General features: G+C 28.6%; 2 protein-coding genes across 2 annotated transcripts; one reads left to right on the forward strand and one right to left on the reverse strand.

Moving 5' to 3' along the window:
• Positions 1–365: 365 nt before the first annotated feature.
• Positions 366–4,653, reverse strand: LOC105630026 (protochlorophyllide-dependent translocon component 52, chloroplastic). The gene is made up of 7 exons (XM_012211704.3): positions 3,963–4,653; positions 3,019–3,206; positions 2,594–2,679; positions 2,319–2,503; positions 1,828–2,031; positions 1,011–1,198; positions 366–919 (listed from the first exon to the last, which is right to left on the reverse strand). The coding sequence occupies exons 1-7, from the start codon at positions 4,503–4,505 to the stop codon at positions 664–666; spliced, it is 1,650 nt and encodes a 549-aa protein (XP_012067094.1). The 5' UTR covers positions 4,506–4,653; the 3' UTR covers positions 366–663.
• Positions 4,654–8,010: 3,357 nt separating this feature from the next.
• On the forward strand, positions 8,011–10,751 carry LOC105630028 (G-type lectin S-receptor-like serine/threonine-protein kinase SD3-1). Its single transcript, XM_012211706.4, has one exon. It carries the CDS (start codon positions 8,115–8,117, stop codon positions 10,533–10,535), a length of 2,421 nt encoding a protein of 806 aa, XP_012067096.1. The 5' UTR covers positions 8,011–8,114; the 3' UTR covers positions 10,536–10,751.
• Positions 10,752–12,946: the final 2,195 nt, after the last annotated feature.

Consider the following 12,946-nt stretch of genomic DNA (forward strand, 5'->3'; position numbering starts at 1 on the left):
TTTATTTTATGTTACTGTAGGATTTATTATTATCAGTAATTAGTACTTAGTTTCCTTCAAACAATCTTGTTTAAGAGTTGATACCTTAATCTAATTTGTAAGTTAACATTTTCTCAAAATGAGCACACGATATTCCAGGGAATAAAAAGACCGAGCAGTGCACAAAACATCCCAAAAAATATTTTTGGATGATGCTGCAAAAAAATTGAATATTCTCTGGTGGCAAACTCAATTAGGCCTGAAACTAAAATTTTCTTGGCTATATTTACAATTTTGATCACTAATCTTGAGCTTTAGATGCACATAGAAAAGTGTCATAATTACACTTTCAATACAGATTACTTTCTAACGTCTAACAAATAAACTTTACTTGGTATAAATGAATCTGAGCTTTATATATAGATATACAGCAAAGTGTCGCAATTACATTTTCATGACAGATTACTTTCTAATATCTAACTAATAGTCCCTTGTTTGGTATAAATGAATTTGAAGTGTATATATATTCCGTTACAGATGATAAAAGTTTCGCTTATTTATATTGAATTCCATAATATTCGTAGATAAAATAAACATTTTCATATATGTGAAACATGAAGACATTTGGATTCGATGTAATTGAATCAAATTCATTTATACCACATGGGCATAAGTGAATATATCTCAGCGAAAGGCATGGTTATAGTCATGGTAATGGAAGTTTTTATAGATGAAGTGAGCCAACCATCTTGAAGCTGCAAAGAACACTACTGCCATACTTACCAGTGTAGTTCTAGCAACTGCAGATAGTGCATTTTGTTTGGCTGCAGCAACAATACCAATTGAAACTAGGGAAATTACTTGCAGAATGACCTCAAGAGCATTTAGACCTTTATATGCAGCACTGCAACTTCGACAGTTTACGACATGGGACCAGTATCTGAAAAATGGATTACCAAATTTACAAAGAGATGAGTTTATGAAACTGAATATGGATTCTCAAATGTAGTTAATGTTGTGTTGGTTGTTACCTGTCCAAGAGTTGTTCTCTAGGAGGAGTTGGAGGAAGAGCTCCAGCGTATTTGCCTTTCCAATCAACTTGACCACCAGCATGCTTGTTCAACCATCTTCTGAAACCAACAATAAGGGCATCCGATTTGGTCGGCACAAAACATGCCTTTTGCCAATTGGTAGGGCCAACATCCATTATTTTGCGCTCCTGCAAATAGAATTCTAGAGTCACTTCATACTGTTTGAACTACAGAACATTGTATACCAAAGCTGTAATATCTTGGTTTCAGAGGAGTTGTTCTCAAACTAAAATAGTTAAATACGAATATAAGGGATGTATTCGCAGCCAAGACAAATGGCAACTCTTCACAGCAAAAAAATGCGTCACAAATTTACCAATGATTTTTTGGCCCAGTATTACTGGAATTGCCTTGAGATCTATTTGTTTGTAAAATTGAACCACAGTTGGAGCCAAATTAACCCCAAAAAAAATATACATAAGAATAAAAAATGTCACCTTGTGATGAATAATTAAACACAGAATGGAAACTAGATAATAGAATATCTTATAGTTGTGCTGTGAAGGCATTCTTTATATTCATTGTTCAGGTTCTGTTGATCTTAAATGCAAGACTACCTTATTAGTAAAACATTTTGCATTCTAAGCATTATATTTTATTTAGACTCTCTAGTAAATTAAATCTATGAATAAGTTTTTTTACACTATATGTTTTTTCACATCATATATCCTCCTAGTATGATTTTTAATAGGATCAATCAAATCAGTAGACGAGTGAGAAAATCATAAAAAAAAAAAAAAAGGAAGATCATAATCACCTCTACGTGAAGAAGATATAAATCTGAATCCAAAATAAGGTTTTGTCCCACGTGAAATAACCACCGCGGAACTATCTTATCAATCCAAACTCCAAAGTTTCTTGGAAAGACCCATATCAATCTGCTATTGCCAGGACTAACTGGGATGCAAATAAAAATTAAAGCCATTCTTCGCTGCATTGCTGATTGCTGCACCAAGAAATTCTGTGTACACAAAGGTTAAGAACATTTAAGTAAAAATAAAACAAGAAGTTCAATTATACCTCACAAGCATAATATGAACATCTGTATCATATCATAACAGACAGTCAGACATGCATTAACTATAATATTATATAGTCTTGTTAGCCAAAAGTTTTTAAAAGGAACACTGAGTACTCTGCTTGCTCAATTAAAGTGTGACCACTTGTAATCCATATGTGTCCTCCATTTTCCAATGAAATGTAAGATTATCATTTTTACTTTAATGATGTACACCAACACAATGTTACCTTTTTGGTTTCAGGTGAAGATACAGCTCCATTACCTTGATCCACCTTAGGATCAGTATAAGCATAAAATATACAAGGAGCTATAAATTTACAACTGCCGAAGTCCATCTTTCCAGCAAAACCACTCATGTCTAGTTTCTTGACGCCCAAATCCAATGGTCTGCCTCCTTCTCTGTCAACCTTCTCTGAAGAGGAATTTTAGTTTGAATTGAGTTATATAAACTCTACAATAAGAATGTAACTAAATTAATGTTTATCTGTAATTTCTTATCCACCTTTGTTCTTTCGCATTCGCATTATTCCATAATGTGCGTAGGGAACATGAGCAGGATCCATAAGATTTTCAACCAAAACATCGTACCTGAAAATGCAAATATATACGAGGCATGGACATCAAACAGGAAAAATAATTTTATTTCACCTTCCACAGATGCAGTTTTGCATTCTCTCAACTTTCCGTAAAAGATTTATGTCAAAACTCATGACAGAACCAGTTTGTACTAATACTTCTCCGGGACAAATATTCCCAGTTTAAAAGAGAAATCAGATCAAGTAACTCTAACAATGCAAGCTAATTCTTTTCAATGTTATGTATGCCCTATAATCTTTGGAGAAATAACAAAATGGACAAACTTTATCTGGTACGAATAGGATAAGGAACATAGATTACAAAGTTTGAGCTAAAAATGAGAAAACCAACCCATATGGAATATCTCTATTTCCCATCAACTTAGTAAATGATGGATCTTCTAATTCTGGGATTGAGGGAGGCTTTTTCTTCATAATAACATCTTTGTATTGAGGATCAGTGTTAGGCCAAAACCACACAATATCGTGATGCAATGTACTAGGGTAAACTGCTACGCATGCTCTCTTAGATGCATGTACCTGCATTATTGGATAGAAAGGACAAACGTAATCTCATTTGATATGGAACTTCAATATGTTAGGGGAATATATATGACAAAATAATAAAAATATGTGACTGCTGCAAGAAGGAGAATACAAGAAAAGCTCTACCATAAACAATCATACCAAGATATCTAGTGGTTTAGCACTCTTTTATGCATGTTTTTTTTTTTTTCATCTCAGAGAAAAAGCACCAATGTTTAACCACCTTCCATGGATGCAAAATTTAACCACCAATCATTCAAGCCTTTCTTTCAAGAAATGTACGAAGTTGTCATCAATCTATCATTTGTTGGAATTTTCGAGAAATCTACATTTATAGGGTAGTTCTTCACGCAAAATCACAACATTTGATACCCCTCAAACATCAAGTACTTGACTATGGCATTTATTAATTCACTAAGAACTAAGAAGAACATGTGGACGAGGATCTTTGACCCAAGATAGATCTTTTAGCAAATTAGCAATGAAAAAGACTGAGCACTTAGTGCCCGTTTGGCATTATTGTGAAGTGCAAGTGTGAATTTAAGTGCGGGGTGTACTGTTTTTATGCATATCAGATGCACTAATAATTACCTGGAAAGCAATAATAACGTTTGATCTTAATTGACTGATGCACTATTTGATAGCAAAGGTGAAATATGTAGTTGATGCACTTGCATTAAACACAATCAACTGCAAAATTAACATTAAGCAAAGTCAAAAATAGAAGCGGAAAAGGTTAGAACTTCCTACAGGAGGACCATCTGGTGGCGCTTGAGGAATGAATTTGCAATCACCGGAGCCATTAAAACACCAACCATGATAAACACACTGCAATCTTCCCCATTGATCAATTCTTCCTTCAGATAATGGAGCCAATCTATGAGGACAACTATCATCGAATACCTTCCATGCATTCTCATTCCTATCCCACCAAACCACCACGTCAATACCCAACACCTTCTTTGCATGTGGGACTCTTTTATCCAAATCACAAACTGGCATAATTGGATACCACTGTGAATACCAATCAAACTTATCTTCATGGGTGTCAGTTTCAAGCTCTGGTTCAGGTGGTTCAATGGACTCTGTTGAAACAAAAGATGGCGATGATACGGTAGTGAAAAGCTTGGATTTTGATGGGTTATAATGAATTCTTGAAAAAGATGAAGCCGGTAATGTATTAAACTGAAAATTCAAGAACTTGGGTTTTGCAAATTTGGTTTGAGTTGATGAAGTTGAGATGTGAAATGATGGAACGGAGGAACTTGTAATAGTTTCCATGGTTACTTTCATCAGTGCTCAAACCAGAGGGATAAAAGGAAGGAAAAACTTGAGGCTGGAAATGCTTAATTGAGGTGACAGAAATATGTAAGTTTGGATCACTTGTTGAATTTGAGGCTCTAAATTGTTGAGACTGGTGAGGGACACAGAATATTTTTCTGGTTTGACCGTTTCAGTCAAATATAATAGTATATATTTCTTTGTTAGAATTCATTTTTATAATTAAATTTAAAATATGAAATTCATTTTTCCGTATATTTGATATGACCACTTATAAATATATATTCAATTTAATTCTATGCAGTTATGTACGGAACAAAATTACTATTCAAAAATCATTTGTTTTTATTTTCTACAGTACATTTGAAATAGTAATTTCATAAAAATAGTAAAAAAATGTTAAAAAAATTAAATAAAGAATGAAAAAAATTACTTGAGTCAAATATTAGAACAAAAACAAAAGAAAATACAATAATAAGAAAGCATATTTGAACCAAATGTTGATGGATAAACCTATAAAAATACCTTCAACTGTATAAATTATTGCAAAATCACTCTAATATTTTTATATTTCGGACACCCCTATTTTGAAACATAGATATATTAGCACCTTAATTTTAAAATGAAGCTAAAATTTGAATTAAAATAATATTATTGTGTAATCATGGTTAAGCTAACTCAAGGAAAGTAAAACCGCATTGATAAATGATAATTAATAATGAAAGTCCAAATTATCAAAGCCTATCAAATATTTGCTGCAGCAGCAATGATAATATTGATCATTATCAATATCAAGATCAGAAGGCTTATAATACTTTGAGAAGTTTTAGTCCATATCCAGATATCGGTAAGAATTCTTATGGGCTATTGTTGATGAACGGTTGCGATTTCATGATGATACAGGTTTTAAGAACAGTTACAAATTTTCATCAAATCCATCGGATGATCGGATGCTCGGATGCTTTACTTCATGAGGATTGCCCACAGGAACAGCAAGAAAAAAAACAAAAAACTGAAAAATCAAAAAAAGAAAATGTGGATATTGTAAAGGAACAAGAAACTGAAGAATCGAAAAAAAAAAATAATAATAAACAATCGAAGTATGTATATATTCCTAAAAAGATTAATTTTAAAATTTGATAAAGTTTTGATAAAATTAATAAGTTAAATAAATAAAAATTTGACAATTTTACTTTATACAAGAAAGACTGTAGTTTTGTAGTTTTGTTATAAAAAGTTGGATTTTTTAATTTGGTTTTAGAAATTGCACCTATTTTAATAAAATTTGATTTAGCTATATTCAATTTACAATATTCAATTGATAGAATTAAAATTTGATTGTATTGAAATATTTGGTTAGAAAATATCTTTTTTTTTGTTTAATTATTTTATTAGTTATGATTAATTTAGATCAAATATTTAATTATTTTTTAATTATGTTTGATTTATATCAGATATAAATTCTTTTTTTGAAAAATTGACATTTTATTATTTTGATGCAATTTCAAGGATAAATTATATAAAAAGTTAATTTTTGAGCAAATTATATATTGCTCCCAACTTTAAAATTCATATTCTCTTTTTGATTTTAAATTATATTATATACCTTTCACAAATTTACCAATTTTATTATTAAATAATCAAACTACAAATAATCTTATTATTCTAAATCTCTCACCATCTCCTTTTCTTTTAATTTCATGTTCTCTTTCTAAATTTTAAATTATATTATATATCTTTCACAATTTATCAAGTTTTATTACTAAATAATCAAACTTCAAATAAACCATTTTTCAGTTATTTATTTATTATTCTAAATTTCTCATCATCTCATTTTCTTTTAATTTTATATTCTCTTTCTAATTTTAAATTATATTGTATACCTTTCACAATTTAAGGTATATATAGTCTACTATTTCTTTTTAATTCTTATTCTAATTTTTGAAAATTGTTTTGGAAAATTATGCTTTACACACTATTATATGAATTTAAAAAATTAATATTCAGGTGTATATTAGTGAACCAAATTCAACATACTAGATATTTTATTTCATTCAAAAGATTTCATTATATTCTTAATTATTTTTTCATTAATGACTTACCAATTAGGAAGACAGAAGAGGATCATATTAGACCACAAAATTTGAATTATTTCATTTTAGTTCTAAATATTAATTTCATTTTAATTCTTTTGAAAAATATAGATCACAATAATTATAGAATATAATTTAGATGTATGCTTATTTACTGTCGTTTGGAACAAATGAATTTTGATTATAGAATTCATTTGTAAATAAATTTATCATATTTGGTATGCTATAATTTAAAATAAAAAATTCAATTGAATTTCATAAAATTATGTTCGAAATAAATTATTAAATGAAAATTCATTTATCTTTATTTCTTATAACACCCTTGATATAATAATTTAACAAAAATAAATAACAAATACCAATTATATTTATTATGTATAATATAATAAGTTGTCTTTTTTATTAAAATATAAACAATAAATTTCATATAAATAAGTACACTAATATTTCATGTTAATTAATTAATTACACAAGCAGTAACAGTCATTATAATAATTATGTTTAATTGATGTAAAAAGTTTTGTTGATTTAAATAATTAATTTGAAAACAAAAAAATATTAAGAATGTTACTATTGTTTTTAATTGCATTTGAAAATAATAATGATACTCATTTTTTAACTTTTATGGTAATAATAATTAAAGTTATCGCCAGACTTAAAAAATAAAAAAAAAGTAAGATATAAACTAACATAAAAAGAAATAAAAAGAAATAACATTAGTATAGTTTGAAATTTTTCAAAGAAAATAAATAAAAAGGAAAAAAAAATAAAAATAATTGAATTTATAACGAAGAATAATTTTATCAATAATAAATGAAATGTATTATATTCGTTGTGAGTTTCTAAATAAATTTTACAAAATTTTGTCAATAATTTTGTCGGCCTCTCGAACTGCAATAAAAAATTGTGATGATTTGTTGCAGATATGAGTGCTTCCTTTCACTTGATGGTTTCAATGATAATGTTTAAAAGCATTATTATTAAGTACTAATTATATATGAATGTATAATGAATTTCTTTTTAAATTAATTCATAAAATAGCATACAGTATATTAGTGATATATATAATAATTTTTTATATAATGAAATTAATATTCACTGAATCTATAAATTGATAAACTATTAATTTATCACTTAACTTAATATTTCTCTAAATTAATAAAATTTAATGGTCCAACATTATTAATTTATAGAGATTTTACTGTAAATATATTTTTAAATATCCTAATTTAATAATAATAATAAAAGCTAACTCCTAATCTAAAGGCATAACGTACCTAATAACCAAAAAAACAAAAAAAAAAGTTAAAAAATATGATAGTAATATATATATATGTATATGTATGTTACTTTTTTTTTTTTTTTTTTGAAAAATGTATATATGTGTTACTAAACTAGTGATAATAACAAAATTATACATGGAAACCATAAAAAGCTGCAGGTCCATTATGAGTATCTAATCCACCTGAATATCTCACTGCAGTGCTTTTACAGTTTGAGGGTGGGTAAAGCTATTTCTGCTGCTGAAATGTGTGTGGCTTGGCATAGGGAGAATGATTTTGAATTACCCATCATCCTTATTCAAGGTATGCCATTTAGCTGTATTTGGTTTATGTGTCTTCTTGTTTCTTGTGGATTTTGCGACGAGCTTGCTATGGAATCAGTGCCTCTTGGTTTTGAAATTTCTGGATTTGATACAAGTAGAACTTGGGTTTCTCAAAATGGGGTCTTTGCATTTGGGTTTTTCCAGTATTTCCCTCAAAATGGTGATTTTGATGGATTTCTTGTGGGTATTAGGTATAATTTGAGAGATAAAACTACAAACTTGCCTGTATGGGCTGTTGGTGGTGGTCTTAGAGTCTCTAGAAACTCTACTATTAGGCTTTCAATGGATGGGAGACTGATTTTGTTTGAAAACCCTAGTGGTTTAATTGTTTGGAGTAGTAATACTTTTGGTTTAGGTATTAAAAAGGCTTCTCTTTTGCATAATGGCAACTTAGTTCTTATGGGTATTGGAGATGATGTGCTTTGGGAAAGTTTTAGTAGTCCAACAAGCACACTCCTTCCAGGCCAGTCTCTGCATTTTCCTCAAACGTTAATACCTCTTTCAACAAAATCAACTTCTAGTTACTATAATTTTGTGATTCGTAGCTCTGGAGAGCTTGCCCTTGTTTGGGAGGACAATGTGACATATTGGAGAACTCGTTTGAGCTTTTCTGATAATATTATTAAGGAAGCAAGATTTGATGGCGATGGTTTCTTGGGGCTTATAGATGCTAGAAACAAAACTGTTTGGTCTGTGTCAAGTAATGATTTCAAAGACCCTTCTGTTTCTTTGAGGCATCTTAGTATGGATTCTGATGGGAACTTGAGAATATATTCGTGGGACTATTTGCACCATGAATGGAAAATAACATGGCAAGCAGTTGGGAACCAATGCGATGTGTTTGGTTCTTGTGGTTTGTATAGCGTATGTAGATTTAATTCCACAAGACCTGTATGTGATTGTCTTTATGAAGATTCATTAAATTGGGGAAATGCCCTTGCCACAGTGGATTCAGGTAGTTTTGGTTGCAAGAAGATGGTCGATTTGAGCAACTGTGCTATGAATACAAGCATAATGATTCTGAAGCAGTCGGTTCTATATGGTCTTTACCCACCTCAAGATGTTAATATGCTGCTAAATGAGGAAAATTGCAAAGAATACTGTTCTAATGACATTACCTGCACTGCAGCAACTTCAAAGAATGATGGTTCGGGTATTTGTACGATCAAGCGAACCAGCTTTATTAGTGGGTACATGAACCCTTCGATTCCTGCCACTTCATTCTTAAAACGATGTATGGTCCCTCAGGCTGTTTCAGCTCAACGGTCTAATCCTGGTGATGTTAACCCAAAAACACTTCCTACGTTAAATTATCGTGAAGACAACAACAAGAAATTTATAATAGCTGTTGCTTTGACAGTTCTGGTAACAGTGTCAGGTTTTCTGACCATTGAGATGTTTGTGTTTTGGTTTATGTACCACAAAGGGAAAATTAAGGCTCAAACGAGAATTCCCTTTAGCAAGGATGCCCAAATGAATGCTCATTACAGTGTTCTTGTCAGATTATCCTTCGAGGAGATAAAAGAGCTAACTGCCAATTTTGCTGATCAACTGGGCCCCACTGTTTATAAGGGTGTACTTCCCAACAAAAGGCTAGTTATTGCTAAGAAGCTAAATGATTCAAGTGCAAATGAGAAGGATTTCCGAGTGGTAATTTCTAACTTGGGTGGAATGCACCACCGGAATCTTGTTCCATTGAAGGGCTTCTGTTTTGAGCCAAATCACAGATTTTTACTGTATGAATATATCGACAATGGCTCCCTGGATAAATGGCTCTTCAACATGAAGCAAGGCCAGGATAATGAGAACTGGAAACAGAGGATTGATATAGCTCTTGGAATTGCACGAGCCCTTGCTTATTTGCACTTGGAGTGTCATATAAGCGTAGCTCATGGGAACTTGAAGCTCGAAAATGTCTTGCTTGATGACAAGTTGATCCCTAAGCTTACTGATTTTGGACTTAGAAGCTTACTCCAAAAGGAGACAGCTTCCTCCTCAGAGTCACCATCGGAGAAAGATATGTACATGTTTGGGGAGATGCTGTTACAAATTGTGACATGCAAGAGAGACATTTTGAGCGAAAATCTGCAACATTTTGCTGATAAGGTAAATCAGAAACTAGACTTGGATGATAGGATGGACTCCGAAGGAGTAGCAAGAGTAGTGAGGATAGCTTTATGGTGTATGCAGAATCAACCATTTCTACGACCTTCCATCGGGGAAGTTGTTAAGGTATTAGAAGGTGCACTTTCTGTAGATAGGCCTCCATCGGGTTTTGGTTTTAAACAGGATCTTCAGATTGATGAAGCTGTTGTTTTAACTGAGATTGAAGTAGCCTCCTAATCTTAAGTCAACTTTGATAAAAAAAGATGTACAAATTTAACTAACTATGTTCTCCAAGTCTAGTTTGCAGAGGCACTTGGGACAATATATGGATAGCATCATATGTACTTACCATTTCTATTTCTGTTGTTTAATAGTGAAAAGTTGTAATGAAAAACAAGTTAAAACATGTAAAAATCAGTTTTTATGTTTTTTATTACACTAACCTTTTTATGACGTTTATGACGTGTTGCACGTTGACTATACTTATTTATGCTTATGCAATTTTTTATATCATTGATCACTTTTACTTATTATTTATACTCATTTTTATTTTTTAATATTAAATATTTCATTATAATTTTATCTTATCTTATATAGATTTTAAATATAATGTTAAAACAAAATCTCATATGAGATTAACATGAGTATAACAGTTAATTACTAAAAGAGTATCAGTTCAATTTATATCATCATTTATCTAGAATTTATTATATCTGTATATGTGCAATTCTACAATGCAACCTAATAAAAAAAATGCTTTAATATACATAGATATATCAAGAAAATATATACTTTTAAAACTAAAATTTTCAACTGTTCGTCACCTATGCACACATTCATTTTATTTAAAAATAAATTTTAAATATTTGATTATAATTTTATCTTATATTATTTCAATTTTTATAATATTAAAATAAAATTTTATACGAGATTAATGTGAATATAACGGTTAATTAATAAAACAGCTGTGTGTATCCACACACACTTCAGTTCAATCATCATTTATCTAAAATTTATTATAACTCTGTAAATATAATTCTACAATATCATTTAATAAATACGTTTCAATATATATATAGATACATAGACATAACAATAATATATATATATATATATATATATATATATATATATATATATATATTAAGAAAATTAAAATTTTTAATTGTTCGTCATCCCATACACATATGTTTATTTTATTTAAAAATAAATTTTAATTATTTTATTATAATTTTATCTTATACTATTTGGATTTTTATAATGGTAATAAAATTTTATATGAGATTAATGTAAATATAACGATTAATTAATAAAACAGCAGTGTTTATTTACACACACTTCAATTCAATTTATATCATCATTTATCTAAAATTTATTATAACTCTATAAGTATAATTCTACAATATCACTTAATAAATACGTTTCAATATATATATCACATAGATATAACAATAAAATATATATTTTTTCAAAAATTAAAATTTTTATATCACATATGTTTAATTATCTAATAAATTATATCTAATCAACTAATAAAATATAATTTTTTAAGTTTATGATTAAGGTTATTTTAAAATATTCAAATTTTATTAAAGGCGTTATCGGAATCTCGTTATTCTCCCTATTCTCATATTTATATACAGTACATATTATAGATATTATAGATTATTATTATAGATTTAGGAGTCCTTTATTGAAAAGGAGAAATTAATTCAGTTTAGAAATAATTTAATTCAATGAAAATATTAAAAAATTTTCACATCTCATTTTGTAAATATATGTGAAAATATCTCATCATTAATTATCATTAATTGAGTTATATGTCTATAATATATATGAATTTAACGTTTTGCGTAGATCATCATTACATAAACTATTTTAAATTCATATATGACTTTATTAGTGATAGTTAATAGTATACACATATAACCCTGAATAAAAAAAAAAATTTCAAAAACCTTACTTGACACTCTCTCCTTTAATTATTTTTCTTTTTTCTTTTTTTACAAATTTTTAAATTTTTAATTAATTTTTAAACATTTCTTTTCTTATATCTAATCTTATATATACCTATATCTAAAATTTTAAATATTTAATTCTTTAAAATTTTTGAATTTTGAAATTGAAATTTTAAAACCTTTGATTTTTTTTTTTTTTGAATTTTGAAATTGAAACTCTAATATCTTTGAATTTTTTTCATATATATACCTATATATATATATATATACACCTTCATATTAATCAATTCAGTTATTTTCTTTTACGGTAGTTTTCTTTTTTTTTTTTTTATTGTTGTTTTTCAATTCTCTATGTTTTGATTGAGCTTTATTTATTTATTTATTTTATATCACTGTCTTTTCTTCTTTGATTAAAGTAATCTTAACTCTTTGGTATCTTTTTTTTTTTATAATTTTCTTTTCTTGTACATCCCGTGATTACTCTTACCTTTAATCTTTATTTATTTAATAATATTTTTTTATTATCCGTCATATTTGTCGTATGTGTGTAGTTGGAGGTATAAGAAATATCACTTTGATGGAGATCAATGGAAGGAAAAGCTAAATATAAATCTATTTATGTATTTTTTTAAATGTATTATCTTTTTAGCAAATTGTATAAAACTATAAATTTTTTTTATTTATTGTTAT

The sequence above is a fragment of the Jatropha curcas genome, chromosome 7 (genome assembly GCF_041381405.1).
Source record: "Jatropha curcas cultivar XTBG-Jc1 chromosome 7, XTBG_Jcur_1.0, whole genome shotgun sequence".
NCBI lineage: Eukaryota > Viridiplantae > Streptophyta > Magnoliopsida > Malpighiales > Euphorbiaceae > Jatropha > Jatropha curcas.

Excerpts from the sequence above, each read along its gene's own strand:
- LOC105630026 (XM_012211704.3), bottom strand. The coding sequence starts at position 4,505 with ATGAAAGTAACCATGGAAACTATTACAAGTTCCTCCGTTCCATCATTT. Across the intron at positions 3,207-3,962 it reads CGCCACCAGATGGTCCTCCT|GTACATGCATCTAAGAGAGC; the intron begins GTAGGAAGTTCT and ends CCAATAATGCAG. Across the intron at positions 2,504-2,593 it reads GCGAATGCGAAAGAACAAAG|AGAAGGTTGACAGAGAAGGA; the intron begins GTGGATAAGAAA and ends ATTCCTCTTCAG.
- LOC105630028 (XM_012211706.4), top strand. The coding sequence starts at position 8,115 with ATGTGTGTGGCTTGGCATAGGGAGAATGATTTTGAATTACCCATCATC.